General features: G+C 32.9%; 1 protein-coding gene across 1 annotated transcript in view; it reads left to right on the forward strand.

Moving 5' to 3' along the window:
* The window catches only part of LOC149806308 (laminin subunit alpha-2-like), a 339,640-nt gene that overhangs the window by 221,135 nt on the left and 96,716 nt on the right, over nucleotides 1–21,789 (forward strand). The window contains exons 44-49 of the mRNA XM_089951256.1: nucleotides 2,234–2,410; nucleotides 11,148–11,302; nucleotides 15,478–15,627; nucleotides 17,199–17,350; nucleotides 19,974–20,121; nucleotides 20,981–21,108. Coding sequence (XP_089807382.1) covers nucleotides 2,234–2,410; nucleotides 11,148–11,302; nucleotides 15,478–15,627; nucleotides 17,199–17,350; nucleotides 19,974–20,121; nucleotides 20,981–21,108 — 910 coding nt within the window. The remainder of the gene's footprint in view (nucleotides 1–2,233; nucleotides 2,411–11,147; nucleotides 11,303–15,477; nucleotides 15,628–17,198; nucleotides 17,351–19,973; nucleotides 20,122–20,980; nucleotides 21,109–21,789) is intronic.

The following is a 21,789-nucleotide window of genomic DNA, read 5'->3' on the forward strand; positions in this document are numbered from 1 at the left end:
CTATTCCTTATGTGAATCCTGACATATATTGCATATCCCTATACATGTCCACTGCTATTCTTTATGTGAATCCTGACATGTAATTCCCTATACATGTCCACTGCTATTGTTTATGTGAATCCTTTCATGTATTATAATTCCCTATACATGTCCACTGCTGTTCCTTATGTGAATTCTGACATGTATTTATTATTCCCTATACATGTCCACTGCTATTGTTTATGTGAATCCTTTCATGTATTATAATTCCCTATACATGTCCAATGCTGTTTCTTATGTGAATTCTGACATGTACTGTAATTCCCTATACATGTCCACTGCTATTCTTTATGTGAATCCTGACATGTAATTCCCTATACATGTCCACTGCTTTTCTTTATGTGAATCTTGACATGTATTGTAATTCCCTATACATGTCAACTGCTATCTTTATGTTAATACTTTCATGTATTATAATTCCCTATACATGTCCACTGCTGTTCCTTATGTGAAGTCTGACATGTATTGTAATTCTCTATACATGTCCACTGCTATTCTTTATGTTAATCCTTTCATGTATTATAATTCCCTATACATGTCCACTGCTGTTCCTTATGTGAAGTCTGACATGTATTGTAATTCCCTATACATGTCCACTGCTATTCTTTATGTGAATTATGTAATGTATTGTAATTCCCTATACATGTCCAATGCTGTTCCTTATGTGAAGTCTGACATGTATTGTAATTCCCTATACATGTCCACTGCTATGCTTTATGTGAATCCTTTCATGTATTGTAATTCCCTATACATGTCCAATGCTGTTCCTTATGTGAATTCTGACATGCATTGTAATTCTGTATACATGTCCACTGCTATTCTTTATGTGAATCCTTTCATGTAAGTTAATGCCTTGTATGTCTTTTATAATGTTTTTTTTTTCATACAGCTATATTTTTATGGATAACACAGTACTGTAATTTTAATGTATTCTGCACAAACTTGAAACATGAACTTTGTTATTTAATAAAGTATTCTTACTGTTGAGCCTAACCTAACTTTGTTGTAGTTTTTCTTTTTGACCTCAGTCCAACCAATCCCAGCTCTCCTTGTCTTGAGCATACACAGATACCAGTTACATTTGTCATGTCAGGTTTCTGTCTTTGAGACTTGGCAGATTGAACGTAAAGAGTTATTTTCATGGCAGTAGAATATCTCCTTTTATATGCAGTATGGTTTAAAGATGCATCGTCATTATATGGTTTAACAACACATCAGCACAGTACTGGCTTTGTGATGTCACCTTAAAGTTCTCTGAAGGTAAATATGAAGTATTGCACAAAAAGACTCTAGGAAGAAAAGCCTTCCAAATAAACACAAATAGTACATTCTAAAAGATAAAGCCTTCCAAATAAACAGAAATAATATATTCTAAAAGATAAAGCCTTCCAAATAAACAGAAATAATACATTCTAAAAGATAAAGCCTTCCAAATAAACAGAAATAATATATTCTAAAAGATAAAGCCTTCCAAATAAACACAAATAATATATTCTTAAAGATAAAGCCTTCCAAATAAACAGAAATAATACATTCTAAAATATAAAAGGTAAATTTGTTAAAATTCTGTAACTGATGATTACTTTTATCACTTATAGCAATTGTTAAAAAAAAACGTTTTGTTGTTTTATTTGATAATTATTTTAAACACTTATATTAATTGATTTCACAATTATTCAATAATGATTTAGCTCAGTTTGGCATGTAAAAGATGAAATTAGCTATTGGTTTTCTTGTCTTTTTTTTAGTAATTTAACTGTTTACCTTTTTCTGTGATAAAAAATAGCCATTGAATTTTAAGTTTTATATTTTTGGTTTCCTATGAGCAGGACATCAGTAAATATGTTGTATCCTATTTATTATGTTGTATCCTATATATGTTGTATGCTATTTATTATGTTGTATCCCATCTATTATGTTGTATCCTATTTATTATGTTTTGCTAAGATAAATATGTTGTATCCTATTTATTATGTTTTGCTAAGATAAATATGCTGTATCCTATTTATTATGTTGTATCCTATTTATTATGTTGTGTCCTATCTATTATGCTGTATCCTATTTATTATGTTTTGCTAAGATAAATATGTTGTATCCTATTTATTATGTTGTATCCTATTTATTATATTTTATCCTATTTATTATGTTTTAGTAAGATGTTCTAATTAAAAACAATTGTCCTTTACCACTTCAGGTCCTTACCATCAACTTAATTCCCTTAATGTGAAACTGGATGACAACAGAAGAAATGTTGGAAAGACTAACGACCGTGTGGATGTCATCATGGACAGATACCAGTTTGAGATTCTGCCCAAACTGAATGAACTGAGGGGAGCATTGTCTGGGAACTATACAGATGTTAGACAGAAAAGTAAGTTTCATGCATATACCTTTCTGCCAGTAGTACTTGCTTACAAGTTGGGTCCAACTGCAGACTGCACAGATGGAGATCTGTTGTCATGTTATGCAGTGGCGGATCAGGGTCTGTATTGTTTGCAGTTGGACACAACTCATACATGAGAATATATGGTATTTGTCATGTCATCATGTACATGGAGAGTAACAAAATACATTTGTTTATATTGAGATATATCATAAAATTGATCTATAATTAACTGAGACCTTTAAAAAGGTTCACTAAAGTTAAAATGGATAACTTTGATATGTTTCTCTTCGTTTTAATAACATTTTCAGGACAGAAAGTGTATTTATTTTATCCAGCTTTCTTATTTTATTTCATTGGTGATGCCTCATTGAGGAGTTCAGGACTAAGTCAGTGTAACAGTGTAACAAATTCATTAACTGTGCAATGATGTAAAATAGTCATCTCCAATGTTGGAGTTTGTAAAAGTAAAAGGTTCTTAAATTGGCTGCTCACTGTTATTGAGGACACTTTTTGGTTTCAACCTTTACTCTATGTTAACTTAGTTTATTTTGTAATAATTGCCATGATTGTTAGAGCCCAGACTGAACTGATTCCATACTTAGAAACCCTTTTTGTAAGGGTGAGATGTAGAGTTGTGGGAAACTCTTTTAGAATAAGGCTACACCTACGCTTTTTTGGCCAAGACATTGCAATGAAATTATTAGTGAGAAGGCAAAATATATTGCTTGCCAATGTACCACACTTTGGACACTTCTAGAGACTTGTTACTTTTGATATGTGAAATAAGGTACATTATGGACATGAGGGTAATGATGGTATTGGTGATGATGACCTGAACTTTTTCACTTGAACATCAACAAATCTATTAACGTTTACTCCCTAATCAATGCCCCCACTTTAATTAATGCCATGTCCCCATTTTTAAGAGCCGAAAAAGACGCAGTGTAAGACATGCTTTTTAATGCCCGTCTTCAGAAGGTCCATGATTACAACAGAATGTTACAGCAGTCTCGGCTGATCATACCATTACAATGTATACATTACTGAAGTCACAGGCACACATGTAGTGTTAAACATGACACAATAGCTGGGTGGCAAGATCAAAGACTTAGCTGGGTGGCATGTTCAATGACTTTAGCTGGGTGGCATGTTCAATGACTTTAGCTGGGCGGCAACTTCAGAGACTTGCCATTCCTACTTCATCCAGCTGCTGAGTGGGAAAATGCGTTGATTGATTATCATTTTAACCGTGCTGATATATACAATGACTGAATTCATTGGCAGATAAATATACATGTCATCATTATAAGATTACACCAAAAGAACAACTTTATCTTTAATTATTATGTCCTAATAAACGCCCTCCCATTTTGAAATTCTATTGTTCCTGGGGGCATTAATTAGGGAATATGTTTGAAATTTTTTTTACCAAATGTCCATAGTTACCTTCAGCCCAGTTAAATTCTTGCAATTCTATGGCTACAAGTACTGCTCTGATAACAACTTAATCTTGTCAGCTGATACTTGACAGCATGTGGCAAAATTCAGCACAGTAACCAATTTGTCTAGGATCCTAGAGTTCATAGAATTGTGACCATGCAGACACAAAATCTACTGAAGAGCTTTCAGCAAGACCATTTACATTATGTTCTATGCCTTCTGATTTATTGCCCAGGTGTTTGATTTGTGAAAGACCTAGAGGGCAATCCTAGCCATACACCAGTCCGAGTTTCCTCTGACCCATGCCACCCCATTTTTGATATTTGGCCATTTATGTTGGGGTGTAGGGTCAGAGTTCATTGCCTGTTGGAAAGTTGGAATTTGACACTTTGGTGTTGGCATAGGGTAGCCACATACTAGCCAGCCTAGCAAACTTTAGTGACCTTTCATCGAGATATACCTGCATGAAATCGATAGGAATACAATTTATTTTCTCAGAAATTGCGAGTATAGCATTCTTTATGTCTTTAATCTGCTGACAGATGAGATGAAACTACAGCATTGATGAAATTTTACCTGGAACTTGCCATTTGCATTCAGATCACATGACTACACAAATCTTGCAACCAATATGTTAATGACATCAGAAGTCTAATAGTCATGTGAATTGTTGTTAAAGTTTGCTAGGCCGGCTGGTAAGCGGCTACCCTATGCTGACACCAAATGGTGTTGGCGAATTCCAACTTTTCGATAGGCAGTGGACTCTGACCTTACACCCCAACACAAATGTCCAAATATCAAAAATGGAGTGGAAAGGGTCAGAGGATCGGAACTGTTGCCCTGCTGCCCCATGGGCACTGACCATGTGGTCAACCTTGCGATCATCAACCATATCAATACTAGATACAGTTGCATTGGGTTTCCTACCAAAACAAAACCCTCTGTCAGTAACTATGCATGGTTGGCTGCAGCTTCCTGCAACAAATCATGTCATTTGGTTTTGTTCTCTCTGGTGTATCATGTTCCATTATGGATGTAGAATTGACCTGTACAAAAAAAATATCACAATAGGAAGGAATCACATCAAATTCAGTCTAAATAAAGGAAACAGTTAATAGTTAGACTCCTACTATCTTTTCTAGACATCTTAAAAACAAAACAAAAACCACTAAATGCAAGGGAAACTATGAGTATCCATTGGCAATGAATACACTAACTTACCATAACTTTGGATGTGACCAGTTACTTAAACCATACAGCATATAATGGGGCTCATTAGGGTATGAAAACCATGCATCCTATAATGGGGCTCATTAGGGTATGAAAACCATGCATCCTATAATGGGGCTCATTAGGGTATGAAAACCATGCATCATATAATGGGGCTTATTAGGGTATGAAAACCATGCATCGTATAATGGGGCTCATTAGGGTATGAAAAGTTGGATGAAATAATTTGCCCTATGTCTTTCTCTTGCCAGCAAATGCATGGATAAGATACTGTTGAGAATTCACAAGACTTATTTTTCCCACACTTTAGTAGTGGAAATATTTTCCTTGTGTGTCTATCCATGCATATGTCCATTACTGTATATACCAGATTATAAGTTAAGTCCAACTGCAAACTGCACAGACCCAGATCTGCAGTTGCCTAATATACCAGCATATGTGAGGCTTTGCAGTTTGTGTCTGGGTATGTCTTATAAGCAAGCATATACAGTAATTTTGGGTTTCCCTCACCTTTCTGGTTCCCAGCTACAGTAATTTTGGGTTTCCCTCACCTTTCTGGTTCCCAGCCTTGGGATGGAATTAAAGGACAGATGTACCAACATTTCATTTTCCAAAACATTTTCAGTATTAGCTATACCAAAGTGAAAGCCAGTAGACATATTGCATGTGTAAGAGACATCATGTTAGCATCATTGACCATGTTTACAGCAATATGTAATAAATTCAGGAGGATTTTTGAGCTAGCCAAGTTCCCTGCTGTATTAATTTTGAGAGATCTCTGTAATCTTTTATTCTCATTTGGAACGTTCTTTATTTTTGGACATGTGATAAGACATTTAGGATTATTTGGGATTTGATTCACAATAACTGTCTTTTGAATATTCTTTTTGTGCTGTAGGGAAATAAATTGTTTGTTGATTTTACTTAAATTGTTGTCTTCACCTTCTTTCTGTTAAATATTTTAAGATCTAGAAACATAAAAGTATACACTCTCTTGCTGTCTGTGGAACACCCAAACAAACACACACATGTACATAAACACTCTCTTGCTGTCTGTGGAACACTCAAACAAACACACACATATACATAAACACTCTCTTGCTGTCTGTGGAACACCCAAACAAACACACATATATACATACACACTTTCCTGCTGTCTGTGGAACACTCAAACAAACACAGATATATACATACACACTCTCTTGCTGTCTGTGGAACACCCAAACAAACACACATATATACATACACACTTTCCTGCTGTCTGTGGAACACTCATACAAACACACACATATACATACACACTCTCTTGCTGTCTGTGGAACACTCAAACAAACACACATATATACATACACACTCTCTTGCTGTCTGTGCACTCAAGCAAACATATATACATACACGCTCTCTTGCTGTCTGTGGAACACTCAAACGAATACACACATATAGATACACACTCTCTTGTTGTCTGTGGAACAATAAAACATACATATATACATACACACTCACTTGCTCTCTATGGAACACCTAAACAAACACATATATACATACACTCTTGTTCTCTGTGCACTCAAACAGACACTCATATATACATACAAACTCACTTTCTTTCTGTGGAACACCCAAGCAAACACACATATATACATACATGCTTTTGCTTTCTGTGGAACACTCAAACAAACACACATATATACATACACTCTTGCTTTCTGTGGAACACTCAAACAAACACACATATATACATATACTCTTGCTTTCTGTGGAACACTCAAACACACATATATACATATACTCTTGCTTTCTGTGGAACACCCAAACAAACACACACGCATTTGCTTTCTCTTGAAGATAATATATATGCACCAAAGCAATCATGCTTCTCACATGTCTGCATTTCTTTCTTCATGTACATAGCTGGCAGCTATATCCTATTTGTGCCAAGCTTGGATGGACAAGAAGCAATATTGCATCATGCAATTCTGTTCGAAGCTTATATTTTTTCAAATGAATGCATTCAAGAAGCATTCACAATTATTTACAAAATGTGCAATTGTTTAATAAATTCACAGTGTATATGTAGGTAGCTATATATGTAAGCAAGCATTCACATTATGAGGAATAACAAATAAATTTCAAATCTGATGCTTCCTTCATCTGAATTAAACTTTAACAATGCTCCATTGAAGTGCAAATGGGGAGATACCAATATGAAGAAAAAAACCTTTCATGGTGTTTGAACTGCTCTATTGAAGTGCAGATGGGAAGATACCAATATGAAGAAAAAAACCTTTCATGGTGCTTGAACCAAATATCTGAAGACATAAACATTCAGCATTTTGATGAGACAGAAAGGTTGCTTAGGAACACAAAAATGATAATGGATGGATAAACGTAGGTCAAGTGGGTAGATTGGCAGGACACTGGATTGACAGGGAACATAAATGTCAGTCAAATGGGTAGATTGGCAGGACACTGGATTGACAAGGAACATAAATGTCAGTCAAATGGGTAGATTGGCAGGACACTGGATTGACAGGGAACATAGTTTGGATATGGATCAGTTGATCTGAAAAGAAATGGATAGACAAAGAAATGGATAGACAAAGAGATGGATAGACAAATAAATGGATAGACAAAGAGATGGATAGACAAAGAGATGGATAGACAAAGAAATGGATAGACAAAGATATGGATTGACAAAGAAATGGATAGACAAAGATATGGATTGACAAAGAAATGGATAGACAAAGATATGGATTGACAAAGAAATGGATAGACAAAGATATGAACTGACAATCAGATAGATTATGAAAGAGTGAGCAGGCCAATGGGCAACTGGTGGACATAGGGACAAAGGAACTGACAGACATTACAAACTTATAGATGATTGAAGGGATTGAATGAGCAGACAAATGCATAAACAGATAAATGGATGAACCCATACATGGAAAGATGCTTGGATTGAGAGGGTACATTGAGAGATAAACCCACAGATGAGTGATAGGAGTTTTGGACAAATGAAAAAAAGTTGGATGAATAACTGCACTGTAGGTCTGGTGGACTTTCCAATAAGTCCATAGTATTTGTTCAAACAACTGAGAGACTGATTATACATTATCGCACTAATCATTAGCGTCACACTGCCAGCACAATCACAGACCATTTATGTTATACATAAACATATTTGCTGAGCTAATGCTTAAAAACAAGTGTCTCATTTTTTGTTTCAATGTCAAGTGTTGAAGAATAATGAGTCCATCTCAGTTTATTCTCAGTCTGAGTTTGTACTCCATTGTAGCTAACAGTCATTGCTTTCACTATGCTTCATACAAGTATATATTATTCATAACTCTCTCAATAGATTATTCCTACGCTTCATGCAAGCAATAGATAAGTCATCTCTCTCAATAGATTATTCTTAAATAGATAAGTCATCATTCTCAATAGATTCTTCTTACACTTCATACAATATATAAGTCATCTTTCTCAATAGTATCTTCTTACACTTCATACAATAGATAAGTCATCTTTCTCAATTGATTATTCTTACACTTCATACAATATATATCAGTCATCTTTTTTCAGTAGATTATTCTTATGCTTCATACAATAGATAACAGTCATCTTTCTTAATAGATTATTCTTGCACTAAATACAATATATAACAGTCATCTTTTTTCAGTAGATTATTCTTACACTTCATACAATATATAACAATCATCTTTTTTCAGTAGATTATTCTTACACTTCATACAATATATATCAGTCATCTTTTTTCAGTAGATTATTCTTACACTTCATACAATATATAACAGTCATCTTTTTCAGGAGATTATTCTTATGCTTCATACAATAGATAACAGTCATCTTTCTTAATAGATTATTCTTACACTTCATACAATATATAACAGTCATCTTTTTCAGTAGATTATTCTTATGCTTCATACAATAGATAACAGTCATCTTTCTTAATAGATTATTCTTGCACTAAATACAATATATAACAGTCATCTTTTTTCAGTAGATTATTCTTACACTTCATACAATATATAACAATCATCTTTTTTCAGTAGATTATTCTTACACTTCATACAATATATAACAGTCATCTTTTTTCAGTAGATTATTCTTACACTTCATACAATATATAACAGTCATCTTTTTCAGTAGATTATTCTTACGCTTCATACAATATATATCAGTCATCTTTTTTCAGTAGATTATTCTTACACTTCATACAATATATAACAGTCATCTTTTTCAGTAGATTATTCTTACACTTCATACAATATATAACAGTCATCTTTTTTCAGTAGATTATTCTTACACTTCATACAATATATAACAGTCATCTTTTTCAGGAGATTATTCTTATGCTTCATACAATAGATAACAGTCATCTTTCTTAATAGATTATTCTTACACTTCATACAATATATAACAGTCATCTTTTTCAGTAGATTATTCTTACGCTTCATACAATATATATCAGTCATCTTTTTTCAGTAGATTATTCTTACGCTTCATACAATATATATCAGTCATCTTTTTTCAGTAGATTATTCTTACACTTCATACAATATATAACAGTCATCTTTTTTCAGTAGATGTTGTATATGAATGAAAATAGCATAAAACCCAATTTAAGAATATTTTTTTAGCCTAATTATAATTAAATACTCTTTCTGCTCACAATTCTGTTTTAAAAAGTGAGTAATTTCTGTTGTTTTTTTGTGTCCTAGCATTAGCTTTTGAAGAGCTATGAAGTATAATATCTTTATTTTTTTATATAGAGTGCATTTACAGGTCAACTTTTTTCTTTGACATTATGTCATGATAATCCTTTGATAGTACTTCATAAAGTTCATTTCATTCAATTTTTCCTGTCATTAAACAGTCTGAATTCAAAAAGAAGATGATGGTCAATAATGAATATTGATATCAATAATGAATATTGATATCAATGATGAATATTGATATCAATTCAGATACACTTTTATTTGGCAGTGAACTTTATACAGCAGAAATAATCATTTTGCTACCAAAGAAAATGCATTATCAGAAACAGATTCAGAAATACATGCTTATGTTCTGATTTTTTTATGACCACAGTATAAATTGTATGCACCAGACCCGCCAAACACTGTTCATCCACTGTTATCCTTCTTTCATCCCTTTCATTTTATTTTATGTTTGTACATCATTATGAATATGTAACTATGTTACAACTATGTCTTAACTATGTCACAACCATGTCTTAACTATGTCACAACCATGTCTTAACTATGTCACAACTTTTGCCTACATGCTGGTTAATTCAATATTTATGTTATAATGGAGAGAAACTTTTAGCACAGTACCACAGTGAGCAATTTTGTATATGCCTTTTATATTAAATATTGTCAAAAAGGATATTTTTTTTTTTGGCTAAAAATACATTCTTTTACTATTTCGTCATGTGGCATCATGTTGTTGGAACATGCCTGTGATGTTATAGGGGTACTAATTTTAACATTTTACTATTTCATCATGTGGCATCATATCGTTGGAACATGTCTGTGATGTTATAGGGGTACTAATTTGAACATTTTACTATTTCATCATGTGGCATCATGTCGTTGGAACATGCCTGTGATGTTATCAGGGTACTAATTTGAACATTTTACTATTTTGTCATGTGGCATCATGTTGTTGGAACATGCCTGTGATGTTATAGGGGTACTAATTTGAACATTTATTGGTATTTTAATTTTTTATGATAGAGATAAGTCTATGTTTGAAAATGTATTTTTTTTATCATATTTTAGGGTCATTGAGAGGGGAAAGCAAGCTTGATCCTTTCTAAGGACAATTACCTTAACACCTCTGAATATTTTCTAATGTTTATTTAAGCTGTACAGTTGTATATGACAAAGCATTTGGAGTCTTCATTTTTTTATTTCAAATTGATAATGTTAAATTACCGGTAAAGGCCTAAAAAGTGTCCAATCTAAACATTATTCCTGATATCACATATAGTGCCATCACTCATTTACCAATCTGTTTCCAACATTCATAGTTGCAGATGCTTGGAAAAACATGAACACAGTGGACAATCTAACAGTTGTAATGGACCAAATGTCACTGAACTATAGAGTATCCAGCGAGGATCTGAGAAGTCGACTCAAAACATTGAAGCAGAAAATCCAGGAAGCCCGGGAAGAAGCCAATAAAGTAAAAGCTTCTAGTGTTATGTCATGATTGTACCCATCAGTCATACAATAAACCTAATTAATTACACTATTAAAATATTTAAATATTAGAGGTTCCATACAGACACAGAAAATTCACTGAAACCCACAAATGGGCTTTCCTTTTATATTCATAGGATTTAAAACTTCTCAAAAGGTTTATATTAAATCCATAAAGACAATATAAAAAGCAACAGAAAGAATCTACAGTAAAACTGATGGTGCAAAGACCTAGGAAAAGAAATCAATGACACATCGTATTTTGTTCTCTTGTATGTGTTTTCCTAATAATTCTTGCACTACATAATGCCGTTTTCCTCATTCAGTTTGTCAGCATTATCTCTCCATGTTGATGGACCTTTTCCAAAATGAATGATATCAGTACAACAGTTTAATGAAGTTGAAGGTTCTTTACCTTTTTATATGTAAAGTTACTACCTTCTATATGTATATGATATATATGTAAAGTTATTACCTTTCTATAGGTATATGATATACATGTAAAGTTATTACCTTTCTATAGGTATATGATATATATGTAAAGTTATTACCTTTCTATAGTTATATGATATACATGTAAAGTTATTAACTTTCTATAGGTATATGATATACATGTAAAGTTATTACCTTTCTATAGGTATATGATATACATGTAAAGATTTTACCTTTCTATATGTATATACTATATATGTAGAGTTTTTACCTTTCTGTATGTATATAATATATATGTAGTTATTACCTTTCTATATGTATATAATATATATGTAGAGTTTTTACCTTTCTATATGTATATAATACATATGGAAAGTTATTACCTTTCTATATGTATATGATATAAATGTAAAGTTATTACCTTTCTATATGTATATAATATATATGTAAAGTTATTACCTTTCTATATGTTTATAATGTATATGTAAGTCCTCTTGAATTCATTGGATTCCATTGTTGATTGGTTTGGTTTTTGCTGAAATTCATGATTTTTTATTATAGATGCAACAAATTTTGATATGCTGGATATTCACTTCTAAGTCAGTTGCAACAGCCAAAATAACATGCATCTTGAATGGCTTTGTGCTGGTAGTTTGGAATCTATATTGTTTGTTCTACTGTTCACTCCTAACAAACTTATAAATTCTTGACCAGCAGACTCATTAATGAATGGCAGATCAGGGTCTATGCAGTTTGCATTTGGATCCCAGAAGGTTTTCATTATTTGCCAACAACAACAAATTAATTTGCAGGAAAATGAACAAATCCGTGACAGGTATTATTCCTGGCAGCAATTCGTTTGACACAAATTTCAGTATTATTATGCAACCTTGGCATGCACTAAGGCACTGACAATATTAAGGTATCTCCGGCTGAAGATCTTAAAATGTTAACTGAATAGCAGAATATTGTAACTGATAAAAGCTTTAAAGGTATTTCAGGCTGAAGATCTTAAAATGTTAACTGAATAGCAGAATATTGTAACTGATAAAAGCTTTAAAGGTATTTCAGGCTGAAGATCTTAAAATGTTAACTGAATAGCAGAATATTGTAACTGATAAAAGCTTTAAAGGTATTTCAGGCTGAAGATCTTAAAATGTTAACTGAATAGCAGAATATTGTAACTGATAAAAGCTTTAAAGGTATCTCCGGCTGAAGATCTTAAAATGTTAACTGAATAGCAGAATATTGTAACTGATAAAAGCTTTAAAGGTATTTCAGGCTGAAGATCTTAAAATGTTAACTGAATAGCAGAATATTGTAACTGATAAAAGCTTTAAAGGTATCTCTGGCTGAAGATCTTAAAATGTTAACTGAATAGCAGAATATTGTAACTGATAAAAGCTTTAAAGGTATTTCAGGCTGAAGATCTTAAAATGTTAACTGAATAGCAGAATATTGTAACTGATAAAAGCTTTAAAGGTATTTCAGGCTGAAGATCTTAAAATGTTAACTGAATAGCAGAATATTGTAACTGATAAAAGCTTTAAAGGTATCTCCGGCTGAAGATCTTAAAATGTTAACTGAATAGCAGAATATTGTAACTGATAAAAGCTTTAAAGGTATTTCAGGCTGAAGATCTTAAAATGTTAACTGAATAGCAGAATATTGTAACTGATAAAAGCTTTAAAGGTATCTCCGGCTGAAGATCTTAAAATGTTAACTGAATAGCAGAATATTGTAACTGATAAAAGCTTTAAAGGTATTTCAGGCTGAAGATCTTAAAATGTTAACTGAATAGCAGAATATTGTAACTGATAAAAGCTTTAAAGGTATTTCAGGCTGAAGATCTTAAAATGTTAACTGAATAGCAGAATATTGTAACTGATAAAAGCTTTAAAGGTATTTTAGGCTGAAGATCTTAAAATGTTAACTGAATAGCAGAATATTGTAACTGATAAAAGCTTTAAAGGTATCTCCGGCTGAAGATCTTAAAATGTTAACTGAATAGCAGAATATTGTAACTGATAAAAGCTTTAAAGGTATTTCAGGCTGAAGATCTTAAAATGTTAACTGAATAGCAGAATATTGTAACTGATAAAAGCTTTAAAGGTATCTCCGGCTGAAGATCTTAAAATGTTAACTGAATAGCAGAATATTGTAACTGATAAAAGCTTTAAAGGTATTTCAGGCTGAAGATCTTAAAATGTTAACTGAATAGCAGAATATTGTAACTGATAAAAGCTTTAAAGGTATTTCAGGCTGAAGATCTTAAAATGTTAACTGAATAGCAGAATATTGTAACTGATAAAAGCTTTAAAGGTATTTTAGGCTGAAGATCTTAAAATGTTAACTGAATAGCAGAATATTGTAACTGATAAAAGCTTTAAAGGTATTTCAGGCTGAAGATCTTAAAATGTTAACTGAATAGCAGAATATTGTAACTGATAAAAGCTTTAAAGGTATTTCAGGCTGAAGATCTTAAAATGTTAACTGAATAGCAGAATATTGTAACTGATAAAAGCTTTAAAGGTATCTCCGGCTGAAGATCTTAAAATGTTAACTGAATAGCAGAATATTGTAACTGATAAAAGCTTTAAAGGTATTTCAGGCTGAAGATCTTAAAATGTTAACTGAATAGCAGAATATTGTAACTGATAAAAGCTTTAAAGGTATCTCCGGCTGAAGATCTTAAAATGTTAACTGAATAGCAGAATATTGTAACTGATAAAAGCTTTAAAGGTATTTCAGGCTGAAGATCTTAAAATGTTAACTGAATAGCAGAATATTGTAACTGATAAAAGCTTTAAAGGTATCTCCGGCTGAAGATCTTAAAATGTTAACTGAATAGCAGAATATTGTAACTGATAAAAGCTTTAAAGGTATTTTAGGCTGAAGATCTTAAAATGTTAACTGAATAGCAGAATATTGTAACTGATAAAAGCTTTAAAGGTATCTCCGGCTGAAGATCTTAAAATGTTAACTGAATAGCAGAATATTGTAACTGATAAAAGCTTTAAAGGTATTTCAGGCTGAAGATCTTAAAATGTTAACTGAATAGCAGAATATTGTAACTGATAAAAGCTTTAAAGGTATCTCCGGCTGAAGATCTTAAAATGTTAACTGAATAGCAGAATATTGTAACTGATAAAAGCTTTAAAGGTATTTCAGGCTGAAGATCTTAAAATGTTAACTGAATAGCAGAATATTGTAACTGAAAAAAGCTTTAAAGGTATTTCAGGCTGAAGATCTTAAAATGTTAACTGAATAATAGAATATTGTAATTGATAAAAGCTTTAAAGGTATTTCAGGCTGAAGATCTTAAAATGTTAACTGAATAATAGAATATTGTAACTGATAAAAGCTTTAAAGGTATTTCAGGCTGAAGATCTTAAAATGTTAACTGAATAATAGAATATTGTAACTGATAAAAGCTTTAAAGGTATTTCAGGCTGAAGATCTTAAAATGTTAACTGAATAATAGAATATTGTAACTGATAAAAGCTTTAAAGGTATTTCAGGCTGAAGATCTTAAAATGTTAACTGAATAATAGAATATTGTAACTGATAAAAACTTTACCATTTACATTCAGCTTGACTTAGTGCATTCTATGATCAGTTTTTTTTGTATCACTGATTCTCCACATATTGCAAAGCTTTTTGTTAGATAATTATATCTGTTGGACGAGACAAACTGCATCTTTTGTAATTTCCTGCATTTTCCAGATTAAAGTCTCTCTGAGTGCTGAGGGCAAGTGTGTGAAGAAGTTCCGACCAACAGCCATGCCTGGCACAGTTAACAGCATTTCTTTTGCATTCAAAACTACCAGACCTGCCGATACCATGATGATTATTCTCATTCAGAAGTCCAAACAGGTGTGTTGCTTTTAGCAAACCATTTTATCCGTTATTTTTATTACCCTTCCCGTGTTACCCATGTCTGTTTGTATTATCCTGTCCCATCACATCCATCTGATTAGATTGCAAATTTTGTTTCTGCTTAATAACAGTTGAAGATCTTGATGGTTTGTAAGTAAATTTGGTAACGGACATTATATTATGTACACCTTGCTCAAGTTCAGTTTTCACCCATTTCTACATTTCTAAAAACATTTTTAATAAAGTTATATCCACTGCAGACCGGCCAACACTTACAATTTTGCCATAAGTCTTACAAAAATTACCCTTAAAAAACGAACTTGCAGCATAAAAGCAAATACTACGGAAATAATGATTGTTGCAGAAAATCTGGATAATTGGTTGATCCGTATTGATTTGGATTAGGGTTTCTTAATAGGATTAGTGAAATTAGTCAGGGAACCAGACTAACTTTACAACAGCACCTCAGGCGCTTTAAGCTGCATCTTTTTGTTCATGCAAAGCACCTGCATGATGAAACCGTTGATTATATAATTTTTTTTAAAATGGCATCCACCAAGCGATGCATGTTTAAGACGAAAGGGAAAAGTCTCTTGAAAAGTGTTAATAATCAACACAGAATGATAAAAAGGAATATTCAGATTCTTGTGAATAAAAGCTGGAAGGGACACAATTACATTTATTGGACATCACGTGCCAATTTGAGTATGTCTCGTGGCCGGAGATATAATTGCCATCTACGTGTGAAATAGAAAAAAGTTCCAAGAATTACGTCAAGCTTAGATATAGCAACAAGCCGTTAAGCTGCATAGTGTTGGGAACTAAAGTTTGTACAACTGTACCAGTGGTAAATAAAGTCTACATGTACTTTACAAACTTTTCAGTTGAACTTGGTATTTATCATTGCTGCATGTTTCGAATACTGAACCTTTAATTATGTTTTCCACTGTTACAATGGCAGTTTATGAAATTTTGTTACACCTTACTGAAAACTGGTCAAACTTACAAAAAAATTCAACTGCCTTACTGAGACAAACTCATCAGGGTTAGCAGGTCTGCCAATTTGTCACTTGGATTTATGCTCTTAAAATGTTTCATATTAGCAGAGAAATCCATTTTGCATGACAAGTTTCTAGTTTTTGTACATATTATTTTCATGTTAATTGTATGACAGGTTTCAACAGCTCATAGGGACTACTCTGGAAAAAATGAACAGCGAGGCTGGGAAGTCCTTTTGTGGAAACAGGAGAACTTTGGTAAATGGTGAACAGGAGAAGTCTTTTATATGTGGAAATACTGGAATGAACTCTGAGGATTTCATTTACTTTGACTATTCTCCAAAGCAGGTTGCTGTGCTGTTGCTAAAAATGTTCTTGAAATATTTAACACATAAAAGTGTTAATCCCACATTAAAATTGTAATGATCCTTTATCATCCTCATGATGAATATGCTTGCTATGTTTTGGGTATTTTCATCGTAACCTGTCTTTGAATTTTTTCGTCTACATTGTTTTATTTGTTGATTTCCAGTTAGACAATGATCTTATCAGATGTTTGTTTTCTTTCAGGAATTCCTGTCAGTTGAGCTTGTTAACAGAAAGGTGAGATTTAACTGGAACATTGGTGGTGGAGTTGGCAGTGTGACACATGACAGTACGATTGTTGATGAGGGATCAGTTTTCAAAGAAGCAGCAAAATGGTACAGAGTGAATGCTCAAAGGTATAAACTCTAATTTCTCTGAAACTTAAGAACAAGCTGTACGTCAAACAGATATTCTGGCTTTTTTAATCACAATCTTTCTAGTGACCTTTTTTCCCCATTTTCTTACTTTTCCTACTTTTTTAACGATGCCCTATTTTCCCCTGCATTTACTAAAACAGTCCTATTATCCATACTTATTTAAATTTTGCGTTGAAATTTGATTAAACACTAATTAAATAGATGATAGTGACTCAAGTTCAGCCTCTTTGATCTTTGATGTGGACCTGGGTGTTCATGAAGATAGAGATAACCTGAACTAAACAGAGGTTACAGTATGCAGGTAAGTCATGAAAGGATATAATGTTTCTGTAATTTACCTGCATGTAATTATATTTTTATTTAGAAAATATCTCTATTCTACACTACTTTTCCCCTACTTTTTTCTGACATAGTATTTCAATACTTTTTCACCAAGATGCACTTCAGTGAACCCATCATTGCAGTTAAAAAGTGTTTATAGAATTTAAAAATGAAAATATCCAAAAATAAAAATGGCACAATATATGCAAAAACAGATGTAAAATTTTCAGGAAAGTTTGCATCTGATGGATTATTATATTTATAACTTCATGAAAGTTTAAACTTTATATTGCATTCATGGATTTGATGATAATCGATATGTTAATGGCTGTTTTACTGTTGCAAATTGACCTTAAATGTCAGTGAAATAGAATACTAAACAAGGTACACTATTCACTTAATAACTCACTTGCTGATAACTCACTCCCTTAAAAACTCACTCCTTGATAAGTTGCTCCCTTAATAACTCACTCCCTGATAACTCACTCCCTTGATAACTCGCTCCCTTAATAACTCACTCCCTGATAACTCACTCCCTTAATAACTCACTCCCTTAATAACTCACTCCCTTGATAACTCACTCCCTGATAACTCGCTCCCTTAATAACTCACTCCCTGATAACTCACTCCCTTAATAACTCACTCCCTGATAACTCAGGAACCAGCTTATAATGGGAGTTCAGGTGTGATCCCATTCTTTTAAACCAGAAAATACCCCAAAATGTATTCCTACTTTTTGAACTTGAAGAAATCAGTCAAAATTGGTAACTGAAACTTTGATATATCCCTCATTTTATGGTTGAAAACGGTAGATAGGTCCTTCAAGTTTTAATCAACATTATGAAATTCTCAGCTTTTAATACAAAGTCGTATAATTTGTTACATTTTTAGTTACATTTTCTTTCCAGATGGCATTCTTAGTGACATTCAAATGACATTCTTAGTACACTAATTAATGATGTTCAAGGAAATTTTTTTATCAGTGCAAATGGCACGTATGCCTAGTGTAGACAGTACTTTAATAAATAAATATCAATTAATTTTTTTTATTAAGTGAAATTTGTGTTTCAGTTCTTTATTTTAGTTCCTTTTGAGTGTAATCATCATAAATGCAATATGAATTTAAACATAAAATGTGTCAGTCTATCATAACAGCAATGTCCGCAAGCATTTCTCTGAGAACTTAATTAAGTGCCTCTAATGCTTTGATATCGGACTTATGGAAGTATGTTTTGTATTGTTGCACTGAATTAAAGGCTGAAATTAGTGCTGTCGGATGTCCAGTATGTCTGTCACAGCAGCCATCTTTTAAATTCTGTTATTGGTACTTCTCCTGAAAGGTATGTCATATCAATATGGCATTTTCACCAAAAGACTTTTGGTGTCTAGTTGGTCATAAATGAAATGGGAGGTGATCTGACTTCTGATAGTTGGCTATCTTGAAAATCTAGTTGTGGCTACTTCTCATATACGGCTGGTCATATCAGTATTGTGGTTTCACAAAAAGACTTCTTATAATGTCTAGTTGGTCCTAAATGGAAATGGTACACATCTGATATCCATTATGGCCCCAAATTGGCAGCCATCTTGAAAATGTACTTATTGTTACTTCTCCAAAACAGAAAGCCATAGCAACATAGGTTTCCTAAATGAAAATGTTGTTCTGCGGACATCCAGTATGACCACAACTGAGGACATCTTGAAAATCTTAACAATGCTTCTGAATGAACAGCCATAATAACATGGAGTTTTCATTGGAGTGTCTAGTTGGTCATGAATGAAAATTATGCTGAGCTGACTTGCAATATGACCACCACAGTGGCATTTTGAAATTGTTGTTTTGGCTGCTTCCCCAACATGGCTTATCATATCAATATGACTTTAACCCTAAGACTTCTTACAATGTCCAGTTGGTCCTAAAGGAAATGGTGCCAATCTGATATCCAGTATATGGTGTCCATCTTGAAAATCCTGTCATTGTTACTTACAAAAAGATCAACATTGGGTTTCCACCAGAAGACTTATATTGTTCCTAAATGGGAATGATGATAATCTGACATCCATTATATCCACCACTGCAGCTAATTTGTTGAAGAATATGAGATAGTCATCTTGAATTCCTGGATATTCTTTTTGGCCAGTAGAGTGTCAGTCCCTCAAGGGACTCTTGGTATTGAAGTTAACAGCAAAGGTCAAAATTATTAAATCTATGCACAAATCACAATGTGAAATAAAGAAAAATCTATTTAAAATATTTTTTTTTTGTATGCTATGAAATCAGGACTGGACGAATAGGGCAGCTGAATGTACACAGTCTAGCCGAACCGGAAACACCAGTCCAAATTGGTACCTCACCTATTGGTTTCACCCTGTTGAAGTTTAATGAGAAGACAGAGTTGTATGTTGCAGGTGTTCCAGCAAACTTCGAGGTCAGTTGCAATTATTGATTTACAGTCTTACCTGCATTTAGGCGTCTTTACAGAATTAAAAGATTTTACTACATAAACTAAATTGTATTTATGTTATTTTTGTCATTAATATACCATTTATTCTCACTTATAAGTCAAGTCAAACTGCAAACAATAAAGGTACTGATCTGCCATAGCACCATACACCTGCAGATCAGGGTGTATGTTGTTTGTTCTACTGATTGCTCCTAACAAACTACACAGAACCAGATCTGCCAGTGCATTATGCGCCAGCAGATCTGGGTCTGTGCAGTTTGCAGTTGGACTCATCTTAAAGGTGAGTATATATGGTAAACCATATGTTTAATTTTGGAATAAAACAAAGCATCTTTTAAACATCTTAGATAAGTATATTGTCATGTGATACCGGTCATCATATTGGAGATCGATGAAACACGTTAAACATATAAATTATATCTGACTTGCCATACACATTTCATTCTTTAAGAAAAGATAAAAGCTTAAAGTCAGTTAATGCTGGATGAACATGTTACAGTAAAATAAAAACTTTTTTTCATGATTTTCCCAATGTTTTGCAATACATTACATTTTTGTTGTGACTTAAATTTGCAGATTGGAGAAAAAATAATTTTTTGTCACTTTTTGTCACAGATAAACAAGTTGGGACCTCAATCTTTGGTTTATTTGCAGCAGTCACAAAATTTGCACCTGATTAATAATACTGACTATATTAAGAGACCTAAAAATACTTTTTTAAACTGTAAGACTTGAGCATGTGTAGAACTTTTCACTACCAGAAAATTTCATGACTGTTGGGCCAGATTTAATTTGACCAGCTTAATTTTGACTTCTATCCAAGATCCACCAGTCTCAGACCAAAACTAACTTCACGGGCTGCATTGGAAGCCTGACTGTGGATGGCCAGCCTATCGGACTCCACAACTTTAATACTACAGTACAGAATGGATGTTCAGGATGTGAGGAAGTGTAAGTAGTCAAATTGAAATTATGCTAGAACCCATTTTTAGCTGTACTGGTCATAAAGTCCTAAATAAAGGGTGCTGATCTCATGTCCAGCATGGCCAACACAGCAGCCATCTTTAAAATGTTGTTATTGCTATTTCTGCAGATTCTGATGTTCACATTACCATGGGTTTTTCACTAAAAGACTTTTTATGATGTTGTTCCTATATGGAAAGGGTGCTGACCTAATGTTCATTATGGCCACCAGAGTAGCCATCTTGAAAATTTTATTATTACTACTCCTTCTGAATAAATGGTTATAGCAAAATGGAATTTTTACTAAATGAGTTCATATGATGTCAAGTTGGTTCTAAATGAAAATGGTTCTAAATGAAAATGGTACTGCTTTCACATCTAATATGGCCACCACAGTGGCCATCTTGGAGATCTTGTTATTACTACTCATGAATGAATGGTTATATCAGCATTTAACTGAAAGACTTCTTATAATATCTAGATTGTCATTAATGGTGCCAGTCTGACTTCTTATAATATCTAGATTGTCATTAATGGTGCCAGTCTGACTTCTTATAATATCTAGATTGTCATTAATGGTGCCAATCTGACTTCTTATAATATCTAGATTGTCATTAATGGTGCCACTCTGACTTCTTATAATATCTAGATTGTCATTAATGGTGCCAG

Source organism: Sinohyriopsis cumingii, chromosome 1, assembly GCF_028554795.1.
Source record: "Sinohyriopsis cumingii isolate HCF-2022 chromosome 1, ASM2855479v2, whole genome shotgun sequence".
Taxonomy (NCBI): domain Eukaryota; kingdom Metazoa; phylum Mollusca; class Bivalvia; order Unionida; family Unionidae; genus Sinohyriopsis; species Sinohyriopsis cumingii.